Source organism: Biomphalaria glabrata, chromosome 13 (assembly GCF_947242115.1).
Source record: "Biomphalaria glabrata chromosome 13, xgBioGlab47.1, whole genome shotgun sequence".
Classification (NCBI taxonomy): Eukaryota; Metazoa; Mollusca; class Gastropoda; family Planorbidae; genus Biomphalaria; species Biomphalaria glabrata.
The window spans coordinates 34,858,103-34,874,833 of NC_074723.1; the positions used below are offsets into that span (position 1 = coordinate 34,858,103).

Consider the following 16,731-nt stretch of genomic DNA (forward strand, 5'->3'; position numbering starts at 1 on the left):
AACCCCCAACCATAAAATCATCTGTATTTTTGCTAATGTTATAAAATCAGAATCATAATGTAAATATCTGATATGAATTTCCAAAACTGTAAGTTTAATCAGAAAACATTATTTAATTATAATTGTGTAATATATATCTATATATTTCTTCTTACAACTGAATAACATATAAATGAAATATTATCTCTATTATGACTTTTCTGTCACACATTCACCATATCTTTCATACTTATATGACTATTTGAAAAGCATCACCAAGTATGGACAACAGCTAGACAAACTGTATCCCACATTGTTACGAAATTGTGCCAGTTAAAAGTTAAAAGAAGTCAGTGTGAAGGTTGAGCATGTTTTATTTTCATCAGATCAGGAATTCTAGGACTGTCTTTGCAAGATCACTTCAGCTTCTGCAATAAAGTCTACTTCACTATCATTACTCAAACAAAGTCTTTGGCGCCTGGCAAGTGACTCATCAGCAATAATGTGAAGGTTTAATAGCTCTAGCATTTCTGAGGGCCACCAAAGAGCTTCAATGGCTGCTATGTTTTGTTTTATGCTATTTGCTAGCAGTCAAGTCTGACTTTCTTGACTTAAGTCAGCTTTAGATCCAAAATAGTGTATGTCCTTGTCAGCTCAAATGTTTGAAATCAAAATCATGTTACAGTTTGTTCTGTTTCATAGATTCTGGTAATTGAACTTCTTTAGAAACGATGCACTGGGGGTTTTTCAATTCCATCGCAGTTACCAACCACTTTTACTTTCCCCACCTAAAGACAAGTACCCATTGTAGAGGGTGTGCTCATTCTGAAAATCATTGTATTTAAAATCTCAGCTTTCACCAGTATTAAAACCTTTCTTCAAAAGCCAAGCTTTTTACCAGTCAGTCTTCCTTTTAGCTGTCCATATGGTTATCATTTTCTTTAAGTGAATTAGTATTTAGTGGATTAACCCACCTCATCTTTCAGTTGAACTTTTAGAATAACCTGTACATTTTTTTTTTCTTTTAGCTTGTCCTTTTGGCAGATTTGGGCCAGGCTGCATGTATTTCTGTGACTGCCGCAATCGGGGTGAATGTGACCCTGTGACAGGCTCCTGTAAATGTCAGGATGGATGGGTGGGCTCAAAATGCCAGACTATGCATAGTAAGTCTTTTTTTTTTAATCATGAAATTTCATTGTGTCAACAGTGTTGTAATCTTGTAATGCTCATTTTAGCCACAAAGGAACAAAGCAGGTTTTTTTTTATGCATAGCTAATTTTTTTACTTGATTTATAAAGCAGTCAAGTGTCTCAAAGACTTAAAAAATCTTCATCTTAGTTTTCTGCAAATAATAAGCAGGATAGAGCTTTTTAAATCAATATCAGGACAGACCAGCTGATTTGAAACACTTTTTCCAGAAAACTTACCAAAACATTTGCAATTGAATTTCCTAATACTACAAAGCAAGAACTACTGCTACTAGTACAAGATTGGTTTTTCTCTACTCCTTTTAATAATTTTTTTAAAATAAATGTATCAATTGACCACCCAGACTACTATCTCATTACAAAGTATTCTATTTGTCTAATTGATCTCATTCCTCTGGAAAGTCCCTGGAAATGAAGACGCAGGCTGACAGTGTAACCAAAGTTGTTTATGAAGGCACTGCCCCCACTCCTTTCTATCCCTTGTAATGGAGGTAAAGCTGTCAAAACCTGTCACCAAACCTAATAGCTTTATAGTTTCCCATGATTGACACTAGCCCTTCCATTTTACAAACGAAGGTATCCCTTTCAGACCTTGCAATGTATGGGCCATTTCTATGGTTGATAGTTAATGAGCAGGGTGTCATGTCTATGGTTGATAGTTAATGAGCAGGGTGTCATGTGGCCAGCACAAGACCAACCACCTTAACTTCCCCAGCACAAGTCAGGTAGCCGTAAGAGTTTGGTGGACTCAGATGCATTTTAAATTTACCTGAATTAAATCCCAGTCCTCACCTGTTTTTTTTTTAATTAAACACCACATCAAAGGCCTTATAAAGTTTCAAATTATATGCATTTTTTGTTTGGTAAGTTTTCTTCTCTAGCAATGACCTTTAACATTGTGGTTGAAGGCAGCACCCAACCTGCTCTCTGCGTTATCTTTAGCAACACTCAGCATGACATTCAAGGCATTAAGATACTTATTGATATTTCATTCATTATTAGTATATTTTTAATTGCTGAATACTTTAGTATGGAAGAGAATACTAGTTAGGTCAAAAGTGTTGGATGGTAAAGGGGAAAAACAGAAGATGACCAGACTTGGGAAAATTATCATTAAAGCAAACCAGTTTTTTGAATTCATTGATAAAGAGCTCACAGCTCAGCAGCAATAAAGCTGTCTAGAAGAAGAAGAATTCATTGATCTAAAAGATTGAAAGTACTTCCAAGATTGTGGAGAAACAAATGACCTGGCCTTTTATCTTTCAACATGAGCAATTTTACTTTTTTTTTTTGTTTTTCATTTAATATAAAAAAAAATTATTTAGGGTGTGCCACTAAAGTCTTACGCATTGTTGATAAATATTGAGCTGAATAAAGTACACAATACTTTAGTAGTCATATTCTTTACTAATTTACCAGTTGGTGTCAATGATAGTAATTAATGAGTTTCATTTTCATTGTATGAAATTTTTCTCACTGATAAAGCTAATGAAAAGCTCTGAAACTAATAGAACAAATCAGATAATACATAGTACTGAATACAACATATCACTAAACAACTATAACTCCAACAATTTGGCTGTTATCATTTTATACTTATACTTTTATTTTATTATTTTATACTATTTTTTTATTGATTTAGTATCATTTTAATTTTCTATTATTTTGATTTTAATCATTTGATTTTTAATTTTTTAAACTTTTTATCATTTTATCTTATCTAATATAAAATTTTGCATATCTATAGAAATTATTTATTATATTGCACTACAAATTTGAAAAGAATCAAATTATTTAATTTTTGTTAATATTTAATACCATAGAAATGCTACAATTTCTTATACAATTTTTTTTTCTATGTATATAAAGCAATGTTAAAAGAGTTTTCAATTTAGGAGCTGTATGTCAATGAGATCTGTTAGCAGTTGTTTTAAATCATTGTACGTGTGTCAGCATCACTTACACATAGAATGTTACAACTTATAAGTGAAGTTTTAAATCATCTAGTTTGACAACATATTGGCCTTTAAAGATTCCATTGAATGCAGTTTATTTCCTTGCTTTGAGCCTATAGAACAGATGAAGAGCTTACACAGATATCATTTCTCAATTGTTTTTTTTTATACTTTTTTAAATGTAAAAAAATTCTATATGACAGAGTATGTAAAAGTCATCTGTTTCTGTGGTACAGGATTAACAAGGGTGTCATGCAGCCAGCACAATTACCAACCACCAACTTTACTTTCCCCCAAGTAATGTCAGCTACCCATAAAACATGGGTGGACTCAGAGGCACCCTAAAGATTCCAAAATTTAAAAGCCCAGGATTCAAACCTGGGACCCCTCAGTTCAGAAACCAAGTGCTTTATCACTTGGCCACCGCACCTCTTTTATAAGCCTAGAGACATTTTTATATTCTAATTGAATCATTGCTTTCCTAATCTGTTTTTTTTTTAATGCCCATAATTAAACATCTCATTTTTACCCATTCAATTAATTTTTAACTGGAATAACTTGATATTAATATTTTTTTGGGTTGTGTAATGAAACACTAGTAGCATTTTAACTTTGAAACTTGCACATCACATGAAGAAAACATCCACAGCACATAGTACAGCATGGGATTCACTACTAATCATCTTCTTGACTGAAGTAATGTCTGTATTTTATAAGAAAAGATAGTTCATGTCTTTCAGGTGTCAAAGTTGTTTTGTAGAACATCACTCGGCTTGGTGTGTTTAACAGCGCACATTGCTTATTTAGTCTTTTCACTTGTGCTTCTCATTGGCCAGTGCTTATTTTATGTATGCAGTGTCTGGGGCTCATGACAGCTGGTTTTAATATTAATTACCACTCATGTGTGATAGTAAATGAAGATGGCTTTGACATCAAATCACAGCCATGGAAAGTCTATTAAAATCAGGACTCGAGCTTGAGCCCCCGATTTAGCTGGTTTTAATCTAGGTTATATGACTTGTATAAATAGCTAGTCCAACAGTTCAATTACTTCCTGGATCTCTTTAATTTAATCATTGTCTTATTAGTATGTTCTTCAAATGTGAGGGAATGACCAATCAGAAATAATCTTTTTTTTTTTCTCTCTGATGTTGGATTTTAGTAGCACTTGGGTAAAAGGATCTAGTATTTGAGTTAGAGGCACCATACTGTCAGTGACAAATAAGTTTGTGCCATTCTGAACATTAATCTTGACATTTGACTTGTTTCTATATTAATATCAGATCTTAAGACTAGCCACTATCTTGTGCAAACCAAAAAACTTTACCAGCCCTCTAGATCAGGGGCCATTATTTTTACATATTAAATAAAATAATAGTTTGTGACCTTTTTTTTTTTTGAGTTCTTGCCCTTTTTACTGTACATATTGTGAGTGATGAGCAAAGCTTGTATAACATCACCAAATAATAACCTTATTGCATGTGTTATGTCAGGGCATATAGAGACGCAGTATATTGGTTGGGCAAAAGTGTTGCTAATATATATGTCATAGAGTGTATATCCATTTTAAAATGTTGATTAAAATATACAATTACAATCTTACAGACCCTACGGAGAATATGCCAGTAAGTTTATGCATACACACACACACACTAAAAGCATTGGGCATGATGTAGCATGACCTCTTTTTTGTTTTTTCGGTTCCATTTGCTTTTTGGGAAGAAAAAATTGTCAAGAAAAAGTACAAGACAACAGGCAGCAGTAAAATTGTTTATTTCAAGTTGAAAATGGCAGCATCTTTCAATAGCGTTGTTTTACATGGCCAAAAAAAATAAAATTTTGACATTTGGTGTTTTTTTTGGGTGCTAAATAGTTAATCGACTTATTTAATTTCTACAACTTGAGTTATACTATTTAAAATTAAACCTAAACAATAGTTTGAATTACATTTAAGATGACAACATGATTTATTTTCTTCTTGTACATCATTTATAGTTGTAATATTAAACACATGGAGTTTTAATTTAATCACATACAAATCTTTAACATTTCCAAATGCTGATGTTAATTTTATTTATTGTTTTATATGTTAATGTGTATCCTACTATACAATGTGCAATAACTTTTGTGTTTTATTTAAGCCAACTCTAATTAATTTTCTTCTATTTTATAGTCCCTGCTGGGCCTAGGCGAGGTGACATTACCTGGGCTGTCAACTATAGATAACCAACTTTCACTGATGGAGACGATGCCCACTGGTGACGATGACAGCGACACAACCAGTGCCACATCTCTTTACCCATGGCAAAACCCTGTAGACATCCGTAACAACATTGATATATCATCTTCCAGTCGAGGTCCCCTTTCGCAAGAGGACACTAGTGCTGTCAACACCATCCTCTCACAACCAGGTCGAGTAGTCAGCATTGATTTTGACAGTGACGCTGCTGCCGGAGATGTGACATTTGGCAAAAGTTACATATCTGTGGAAGAGGACAACAACAATGTCATCGGCAACCGAAGTAGCAGCGATAATGTTATTGATGGCTACAGTGGCAATGAAAGCATTGAAACATAAACATGTGAAGCCTCATTGACAAATTTAGTTCAAAACCTCTCCATTGCTATCCAGTCATAACTAGCTTTAGGCTGCTGTTTTTGCTGTCTGTATATAATTGTATTTATGTATGTACATATCACCTTACCTCCCCTTGATTGTTTAAGAGATTTTATATGTACAAGTTTTTTAAGGTTTAAAAAGTCAAATTTGTTTATGTCTATTTAGTTTTTTTCTTCCCTCCTATGGCCAGTTTTATATTTTGCAATCTAGAAATCTGTTTCTTTTTCACTTTCAGTTTAAAGTGACAAAGTGACTAAGATTAAATGTTTTGGGTTTTTATATTTATTTATTATACGCTGTAGTGACTTTTTTTGACCGACTTACATTTTAATGTGCAATAACTGCGCGCCTGTTTCCAACTGCACTGGCCTGTTCATGAATCAATGTAGTCGTCATATTAACTAGAAACATAATTTCAGAAAAAATGACAAGCCTTGATGTAATTAGGTTAAACTTGTAATATGGCGGCTTGATAAAAGAGGTTAAATTTTGATACTGTGAATACAAGTCAAGAAACAAGCCTTCTACTTCCTGGAAATGTTTTCATTATTATAATGTAAAAAAAAAAAGGTGTTTTATAGATGATTGTGAGACTGTCTTTATGTTTTGCTTTGTATGATTGTTTGACAGAGAAATATTTCTGAGCATCATTCAAAATAATTTATGCAAAGTTGTATTGGTTTTATTTGCATACATTTTGTTTTGTTTTATTGCATAACACAGTGTTTCCCAAACTTTTCCTTTCATGGAACATATCGCAATTTATGAGTATTTAATGGAACAATTTTTATTTTTTTTAGAGAGATTAATTCATGTGGTAGCCTAATAGTTAATTATTCCAGTAATTTGTGGAACACCTATTCAGTCCTTGTATGTTCCATGGAACACTGTTTGGGAAACACCAACATAATATATATGCTCGTCCATTATCATATTACTTCATAATGAGTTAGCTTTTAACACATATGCCAGATATGGATCTTAATATTCTGTTTACATGAAGAAGGCTTGATTCTCAACTCAAAAATAAAAGACAAAATTTGGGACATAAGTAAGTTTGGGCCTGATAACTAGACAACTGTTCAACAAAGTTGTATCCCTTGGACCTCTTGTGTCCCCTGGCTCATATGTTTTTCAATCAGCTCCTGTGTGTGTGCCTGTAGATGAACATTGTCACTTAGAACCATGTATTCAATACATTTTTTAATAAATGAACTGATTTTTTTTTGTTCACTGTGCCTGTCTTTTTTACTGTGCACCATTTTCTTGGACAGATCTTTTTGGATTAATAATTGTAGCATTACTTTTCTGTTAAAAAGTGATACATCCAAGTAGACAGAAATGGCGTTTTTACATTATATATTGGGGAAAAAGATTAGGAATCATTAATTTTATTTTGAAGTAATGTTTTATTCCAATATGATGGTGACTTTCAATATTGCTTGAATATTTTTTTTCATTTTTTTAAAGTCCAAATTGTATTGTCCATCAAAGCAAAATTATTTGGAGTGTAATATATATTCATAAGTTTTCCAATGGGGAAAAAATATCTTTAAAAATGTTTCAGATTTTGTATGCTACCACACCTCCTAATTGTTCCTAGTAGAAAAAAATACAACCACCTAACCCCCCAGACATTAAAATGTTAAAATTTTTCTTTTGGGCTGTAATGAAATTAAACTGAAAGGCATATTGACAGTCCATTATCTCCAGTAGTACCAGAGCTTCAATTAAGTGTGTTGACTCTCCAGGTGTTTATGTGTGTGCAGTTACATTATAAACTACTAGTCACTGTATGCAAGTATCTTGTACAGATCAAGCTCAACCCATGCCCTATGCTGGCTTGTGTTGGCTGAAGGGAGGGGAGAATGCCTTTAGTTTTAACTCTTTCTCTCCTAACTGACGATACTAACGTTGATTCCACCAGAATGTGGTAAATAATTACGGAGAGAAAGAGTTAACAACTAGCTATTTACCAATAGCCTGAATTGCAATTTTTTTTCCTCCTCAATTTTTATGTTTACCTTCTATTATATGTATCATTTGTTTCTGTTATATTCAACATATTCAGCTTATAAAATGTAAACATATGTTATAATGATTAAACCTGTGTTTGTATGATTACACTTTTGTATGCATGATTATACCTGAGTATGTTGGTCTCTATATACTTGTAAAATTTAGAATCCCTCTCTGTAGTGGAAAGTATAATTTAAATTGTTTCTTTTATTTTTGTCCCACTTTTAATTACTGGAGTTTTGTAGCCTGGGTTTTATTACGATTTTTTTTTTAAGGTAGCATTTGTTTCTTTTTAATAGAATAAAGGCCACATGATGTGTTCTGTTTTGATCAAACAAAGTTGAGTCGTAACAGTAGGCTACCTCCCTCAACAACAGTGATTTTTGAAAAGTATTTGATACTTAGGATGAAAGTAAACATTTAATGTTGGCAAATTGAATAATGTTTTGTTTTAATACTGCCAGTGTCTTCCAGTGTCAGTGTATTAGTTTTTCAACAAGATAGTAAGATAGCAGTTTTTAATACTTACACTTTGCAAATGGTTTTCTGCCCAACATTTAGATGACTATTTATTGTAGTAATCAATATGGGCCTTGAGATTCATAATACTAATTTATATGTTTTTTTAGGAGTTTTTAAAAGTGTTTGTAGATATAATTGTGCTTGAAACATTTCCTGCAATTGAGAGTAGTGTCCAAACATGTTTGTTATGATACATTGCATTGTGTGTGAATCTGTTTAAGCAAATCATGGTGAGTGGATTGAGGCCTCTGTTTCATTTAGACCACTAATCTTGTGAAATATTTTTGTTCCATTCTATTATCTACAGTAGATTGAGATTCTCACAATGTGTCTAATTGTTTTTTTTAAAACATCTGAATTTTAGGAACTTTTACTTAAAAGCCACTATTCAGTTTTACAAGTCGCTACTTATTGTCACAATTTCCTTTTTAAATTTAACTTGCCATTCCTACTATGTATGAGCATACAGATCCCTAGTCTCTTTTCGGAGGTGATCTGACAACCTTATTTGGGGTTGGATGTAGACATGGGGATGAGTGCTATTACAACTGAGTGCATTTCAAAGTTCTGTACTTTTTCCGTGCGCAGTCAAGTTAGTGTCTGTTTAGTTTGCAGTAGTGTAGTCCAACAAATGAATGTGCAATACCATCATTAGTAGCTAGGTCTAACTATGATTCACATGCTTCTGCGATCATTCTATTTTATGTCTTTCTTAATCTGCATGGGATCATCATGTCATTAATTGTTGAATATATTTAGTAAGTCATTAGTATTGTTCAAGACTTTGATGGCATTCATTATATCCACATTTATTATTTAGACAATTTGTTAAGTAACCAAATTTTTTCTATCTAAAATACAAGATAATTTGAAAAATTGTCAAATCTTTTGTTATATTTGTCAGCTTGAAGAAGCCTCAATATATGTGATTAAAAAAATAATAATTTTGGTTATGGTGCAGTGGTCTTTCTAACTAACAAAAACATGCAAAATGTACTTTACATTTCATTTCTTAGTATACCAACATTAAATTTGTTTGTACATAAATAGTGTATTTCTGCACTCTGTTTGATCAAATGATGAGAAAAATGTTTCCTTGCAAGCTCTTCAGTTAAATCGTACATTTCACAAGGAATACAATTTTTAGAATGTAAAGATTTGTAAAAATTTGTCAAGATGTTTTGCCAAATTATGTACTTATGTTTGCTGCACTAACTTGGGGGAAATCAATATCACTTGACAATTTAGGACAAAGTGAAATACAGTTTTTAATCTGTGTACATATATTCATAAATCTATCCATTTGATGTTTAGTATAGTTGTTTGTTTCAGCAGTATGATTGACTGGTTGATTGATTGTTTCTGTGTATCACAGCAATCATAATTTATTGACACTGTATTTGTATGGATACATATATTTGTATATGAATCATTGACCAGGTTGTCAACAAATAAAAATGTTAGTCATCTTCACATACACCAGACTTGGATTTTGGCCTTTCATTGTGACTGGATGTTTTACTTAGAGATATTTTATTTGCATTTTTAAAATTTTAATTCCAAATTGAATTGATGGCCCATATACCAAACCTCATAGAGAGGAACAATAATTATTGAAGGTTTCACTTAGATGAGACTCAGCATTACATGGTAAATTCAACTGCCAGGAGCTTTTTCTTGCTATTAGTACAACCATCAAGAACTTGTAAAAGTATCTATTAGATGTTGGTTAAAGACTTTTACCTCAATACCTTGCACACTAATTATACATATATGTAGAAAGAGGAAAATAACTTGCAATATTGAAGGATAATCTGATTGAATTAAATTCAGTTTCTACATGTAGAGAAACATTTCAGATAGTTTAGCCTCAGATTAAACTCTATTAAAAAATCTTAGAGCTCTAGTCAATTCTAACCCAATAGGGTGAATAAAGAACTCAAAACACTACTTCATTTGCAACATTTAATTAGTCAATTATAATTATGTAATAGAAAAGCATTATGTCACAGGCTATCACAGAAAGCTTTGGAATCATTCAAAACATGTAATAAAGAGTTCAATAAATAATTATGCATAAAACAAAAAAAAGCTGCCAATTAATTGTCAACTAAAAGCTCACGTACCCAAGTTCAAAATAACAGTTCTATTTACAAATTAACAAATGTCGTACAAATATATATTGTACATAACAAATATATTTACTGCAATGTTACGGATATAAGTACTAGTGCATCTTTCTGAAGAGGACAACTAAGCTTACAGATAGAGTATAAACTCTGACTATCATGTCAACAATCAGAAGCTAATACCAGATGGTCAGGAAACTTTAACATGTCTGGTTTACATACATTTTTTTCCAATGTACCCCTCTTTTAAAATAAATAATGTCACATGATTAAAAACACACACACACAAAAGAGAATTATATAAAGAAAAATATTACCCATTCTCCACAAAATGAAATATAAAACAAATGCCATTTAAAGTTTGTAAGTCTTCATTTTATGCAATAAAGAAATTGCTGTACCAATTGTCATGTTATAGAATATATGTACATTCCAGCTTAGAAGTGTAATTGATTTAAGTCTATTTATAGAATTCCATTAGGTTACCATGGCCTCCACATGGTCTCGGGAGATATTTGGTGGGCTTCATTACTTTTGACACAAAGATTGAGAGCACTGCTGGGTGTTGACGGTTGTTTGACCTCTGTTGTGGAAATTGTTGGACTGCTGGTGATAGGCGTTGTCATGAAGTGTACAGGCTGGATCAGAGTTGTAGGGAGGGAAGAGTAAGGCTCATACACCCTGTAGCTGTAGACAGGAGTGTCAGAGATAAGAGGGGAGGCATGGAGGAATCCGGGGTGCATCATTACCGGGGAACCACAGGTAGGGGTGCAAGCTGTCATAGATAATATAGGAGAAGGGTAGGAGAGCTCCGAGGAAAAGGTGTATGTGGAACTGATAGGCTCCCGGTTAAACTCGGGTGTGACGGCTTCGTATCTGTAAACAGTCGAGCTGGCACGATCTGCGGCTGGCCTGCAGTTATAGTCTTTAAAGTAACCCTCTACCTCACTGCTACTAGACGTACGCCTGTCCCCAGAGTTTTGGATGTGGAAAGATTCATGGGTGGGAACTGAGCTGGTGCGCTGCTGGGAAGATGTCGGTGTGGTGCTGTGAGCTGTGTTGTACTGTAGCGCTGGTGTGGATGAGCTGGTAGGGGATGGAACAAACACGATTCTAGACTGAACTGAGCTGCTTTCGTTGTCGGACATTCTGTCAAGAGTTGACGATAAAACATTTTCACTGCTCAAAAGTTTATCTGTCGGGGATAATGAGGATGAGGAACAAGCGGCGGGAAGAAAAGCTGTTGAAATACTTGAGTCGTCACTTTGAACGACTGTCTCCATTCTTCTTGCTATTGCTCTCAGGTGATTCTGAAGCTGAACTTTCACCTCAGTAGGAACGAGTCTGGAACTTTGGATGTAACGGATTGATTCTTCTGCACATGAGCTGAAGCCAGATGCATAACGTACAGCCATTGCTTTACGAGTAGAGATGGTGCTAGAAGAAGAGGAGTGAGAGCCGCTATAGTCATGACGTAATCTGGTCAAGACTTCTAGGGTCTTTTCTAAAATCTCAGCTTTCTCCATCTTGTCCAGATCAGTATCCTGTAATGATTTTAAAATACAATTGTTAAACAATGATTTAAACTTGATTACCTAAAATTAAATAAAATTTAAAATGTATGATCTGTTGCAAAAGTTCATAAATAAGAATACAGTTGACAGCTCCATGAATCATTATGAAGATTGTAGTTACCTTATCATTGTCCCCTTCGCAAACCAGATCTCTTATTTGAACTAGACAATTGTTGATCCTAGCTCTTCGTTTCTTTTCAGCTAGTAATTTTTTACCCTGCAAAAAAAATAATAATATAAAGTATGAATAAAGGTTAAATAGTAACTTGTAAATTAGTTTACAATTTGGAATCATGTTATAACTAATACAACCTGTGTGCATTGGTATGTAAAGCAGCAGTACTCTTTTCTTTTAATTAATAACTTCATAAATAATAATTCTATCTAATAACTTATTAAATAAGCAAGAAAAGAAAAAGAATCTAGGGACCACGGAAGTGAGTCCAGGCTAGATCTATTTTATATTGAAATTTCAGAATAAATAATTATTCCATTAGATCTATTATAATGTATATTTTAGATCATGATGTAGATCTAATATAAAATCTCTAGAACTAGATCTGGTAAACAAAGTTAATGAAAAGTAGATTTCTCGCTAGACATACAACTAATAAATAACTAAAACTAGCAGCTATCTAGATTATTCTAGATCTATACTTACTAGTATAGAATATAGAAATAGATATACTAGACTAGATTATTATTAATATTAAAATATTTTATTACTTGTCATAATCATAATCATATGATAATCAGATAATGGATAATGTTGCAAATCATATGACTATGCACTATGGGCCCACTATGACTGAACTGATATTGATAATATGATCTACATTGACATTGACAGTATGATTGACATTAGTGACATTAGTCATTACTATTAGATCTAGAATTATTATTATTACATACGACTACGACTACGTCATTAAGTAATTACAATTATTCAATTATTATAAATATCATCATGATTGACATGATTATGATGATGATCATTAATATGATTAATACATTAAATTACATTAGATTCTAGATAACTAGATGAAGATGTAGATCTAGAATCTAGATCTAATTAGTAATTAGTTAGACCTATAGTCCTATAGTATATCTAAGACTAAGTTTATAATTTATAATCTAATAGATCTAAATCTAGATTATGTAGATCTAGTAGATAGTGATCCTTATTATTTTAACGGAAAGAAACAAATATAGAGGTCTAGAAAATTACCTTTCTATGGGTAGGTCTGTAGTTGTCTATTTCGTGAGACTGACTGGTCGCTTCACAAACATTGGGAGAGTTATCCATCCTTGTTATTTGGGAAAAAAACGAAACTAGAGAATCTAGCACAAGTCTTAGCTGAACACAGTGACTGTTAAATAATATGAAGTCCGATTCTTGGCTTTAAACCAAATGAACATGCAGTTTCTGAATAATACAAGAGTAGTTTCTGAATTCCGAAGCTCTGCTAACGGAATGTTTAGTTCTGATCGTCCATTCCGATACATGGTTCGCTTTATAGCCATGTCTTCCTTACCCCACGCCAAGTGTCACTGGGGACGAAGCTTCGCTGACACCGGAACAATGATTACGTTCCCTTGGTCCCGACCAATGGGAAGGCTCGATTTACTATCGGCACGCGCCCATGCATACCATCGGAGCAGATGTGAGACCGAAACGAGCGTCTGCACTTGGGGGCGAATATTTATTGCCTTTTTAATTGTGTGATATCAGTGAGTTAAGGAACGCAGCTCACCGCACTCGATGTGTGAGGGTAGCAGAATAAATCCCGTTATTATTCTTAGCATTTACACGAAAAGGTAGCCTGCCTACGCCACGATCTGTTGCGTGGCACTTTGACAATAAGTTATATTTGTATGCGTGCGTGAAAGCTGATAGTGATCAACTAGTCAAGAGTGATGCTGTATAAACTTTCTTTGTTAGCATATTCGTGTAGAGAAACATAAGAATATTTTTTAAAAAAAAAAGGATATGGACAATAATCATTAAAAAAAAAGATAACTAAACTATACAAAACAAGATAGTTTCTTAAATCTGTTTTTTTTTATTATTATTTATATATAATTATATAATGCATAGGAAGGCCCACTGTATTAAATCTTGTGGGGAAAACATTTTTTTTATTCATTCATTCATTTCATAAATATCTACAAGACATACAGATTAATTACTAATTTTCACATACAAAAGCACAATCTAATAAAATACTCAGAAAGGCACATTCGTTGTTCCATATGCTAGGATAAATTTGTACAAATGCTCCTTCTTCCCTAGTACTATTAGAGCATGGAATGGGTTGCCTGAGCCAGCCAGGAAAACCAGTGAGTTGGCACAATTTAAGTCATTGGTTAACATGCATGACTAGATGCATGACGCATATGACGTAATCATCTTTTTTGTAGTAACGTCTGATAGTAAGATAGTTAAGACGAATACATTTTTTTTTTAAATCCGTTCATTTCATAAATATCTAAAGGGCAAAACAATTTACTAATTGTGTTTCACAATATGAAGACTCCACAGTAGTGTTACTATATTAGGCATAAGTCTAAAAAAAATATATTGTTTTAAATGATTACAATCAGAACATAGCTATGATAGAGCTATTGTTGGTACGGGCCCATTGAACGGTGATTTTTACCTTTGTTTTTTTCTTCAAAACGATTGAAAATGTCCCCGTAGCCATTTCTGATGGCCCACCAGTCCAGTGGGGGGTGGGGCACTAAGCTTATGTTGCCCATCGGAAAACTCAGCACTGAGTAAGCCCTAACCCTAATCCTAAGCCTTAGTTTGAACAATATTTAATTGGCTTATTTCCTTATTCTTGAGACACCCCTATTGCAAATATTTTTTAAACATGTGACCCTTTTGGGATTTCATACAAACTGTAACGTCACTGGTGCAAACTAAATAACAATAATCCAAGGGGAAGAATTACACATCTAGAGCTCTATATATAAATAATGTAGACGTCATTGCCTTTTTACATCAAATAAAAAATAATTAATTATCCGTAACTTATTCATGTTTATTTAGGTTCAATAAATAATTGTGGAAAGTTTCTACTTGATCCGAGAATGGGTGTGAGAGAAACAACGTTTACAAAAGTTCTACCAGACAGACAGACAGACAAAGTGAGCTGATACAAGCGTTGAAAAAAAACAACTAAAAACGGAGGATGTACATTCTGTACACTATTGGAGGAGGGTAGAAGAGGTCAGAGGAAAAGGAGTATGTGGACTATTCTGTATATCAAAAAAAAATTAGGCTATATTTTTCTCCGCCATATATGAAAATCTCTTATAGACTATTCTTTCTTTCTAGTACACATTGTTCATTCTGTTTTGTATGTAATGGCCTTGTGGCCCAGACTTACTTTTGTTATTACTTGGTTTGGTATGGCTACCTTTACGTATGTTATTTATATTATTTTTTTAGAATGTACAAGAAGGAAAAAAAAAAACAGAATTAAACAGTTCTTAGTCTGACTACCTAAATCACTTTTCGGCCATTGAAGCTGATTTTCAAATCTCGTTATTTTTGACACTTTCAATATTACTTTTTCTAAAATAAATACGCTTTTCTAAAATCTCAAATTTTTGGGAACTAACTTAAATGCTATCTACTATCCAAATCAATCGCTAACTCAAATTTCGAAAAAAAAAAAAAACCTCTTCAGTTGGTCTTTAAGTTTAGAAATATGTCTACAAAACTAATTCCCGAAGCCTAGATTTCCATGTGTCCGTACTATAAAATGTATAGGCCTACTCCGTGAGATGACTACTGTGGATTTCGCTTTAGAGTCAACTCAACCGCTTATTGCATAGAGCAATTTTTTTTTTTTTTTTAGAAAAGATATCTGCTACCTGTATCTTAGTAATTTAAGAGCTTCCTTAAAACTATATTTCCTTTAATTAGGTTAGACATGTATTTAATTAGGTCAGACATTACAGTAAATAGGTTAGACAAAAAAAAAAAACGTAGAACGCGTTTGTTTCCCTTGTTTAAAACAAAAATAAACATGTTCTGTAAGACCTGAAAAAGATTTATTGAAATTAAGTTTTATTTTGGAAAAGAAAAAGAATGAGTGTCTTTGGGCGAGTAAGGGAATGTCCCGTCTCCCCTCCCCGCTATCTAATTCATTCTCTTGCGATCTTCCCTCCACGAGCTTGGCCATACGAACTCTTTTTTTTCTTTGGCGCCATTGCATGACTACAATAACCGGTGTCAAGAGAATATAATGACCATCTTAAATAAACCGAACACGCCTCGTCGGTTACTTCTTTCAGCACGCCCCCCCCCTCCCCTTATGCACTTCTCACACACACGTGCGCACCGATTCTGCCTCTTAAACAAACTACCACGGAATGAGCAATGCACTGTGCCACTTAGTTGTCAGACTTCCCTTGTTGTTTTCGTGGCCCGCGCTCACCTTTAGAAACAGGCCCGCCTCCCCAAGCCGTTCAACACCCCCGACCATCTCTCGCTGGCATGACACGAGACGTAATGGCGGTTGCGTTGCGCGTGCTCCGTGCAGGCGGCCGGCATCGCCGTGAATGGGGGAAAAAATTGATTCGATTCCATCACGTCTGCCCGGTGTGACGAAAAGCAGATGGACAGATGTTGACCGCTAGCTTGGGGTTATACAATTAAACTGGCGCCTTTCTCGGCGTCAATACAAAGAGAATATATTCCAATTTAACATT

The 16,731-nt window shown here is 33.7% G+C and overlaps 2 protein-coding genes across 11 annotated transcripts in view; one reads left to right on the plus strand and one right to left on the minus strand.

Annotated features, from left to right (window-relative positions):
* The window catches only part of LOC106061485 (multiple epidermal growth factor-like domains protein 6), a 204,020-nt gene extending 194,240 nt beyond the window's left edge, over positions 1 to 9,780 (plus strand). For 9 of the 10 annotated variants that reach the window (XM_056007535.1, XM_056007537.1, XM_056007543.1 and 6 more), the window contains 3 exons: positions 1,008 to 1,142; positions 4,748 to 4,767; positions 5,316 to 9,780. In XM_056007535.1, the coding sequence (XP_055863510.1) occupies positions 1,008 to 1,142; positions 4,748 to 4,767; positions 5,316 to 5,720 (560 nt within the window). In that variant the 3' untranslated portion in view covers positions 5,721 to 9,780. The remainder of the gene's footprint in view (positions 1 to 1,007; positions 1,143 to 4,747; positions 4,768 to 5,315) is intronic. The other variant, XM_056007544.1, reaches the window with a different exon arrangement.
* Positions 9,781 to 10,254: 474 nt separating this feature from the next.
* On the minus strand, positions 10,255 to 13,597 carry LOC106061486 (transcription factor HES-1-A-like). The gene is made up of 3 exons (XM_013219650.2): positions 13,235 to 13,597; positions 12,128 to 12,223; positions 10,255 to 11,976 (listed from the first exon to the last, which is right to left on the minus strand). The coding sequence occupies exons 1-3, from the start codon at positions 13,310 to 13,312 to the stop codon at positions 10,915 to 10,917; spliced, it is 1,236 nt and encodes a 411-aa protein (XP_013075104.2). The 5' UTR covers positions 13,313 to 13,597; the 3' UTR covers positions 10,255 to 10,914.
* Between the last annotated feature and the right edge of the window lie 3,134 nt (positions 13,598 to 16,731).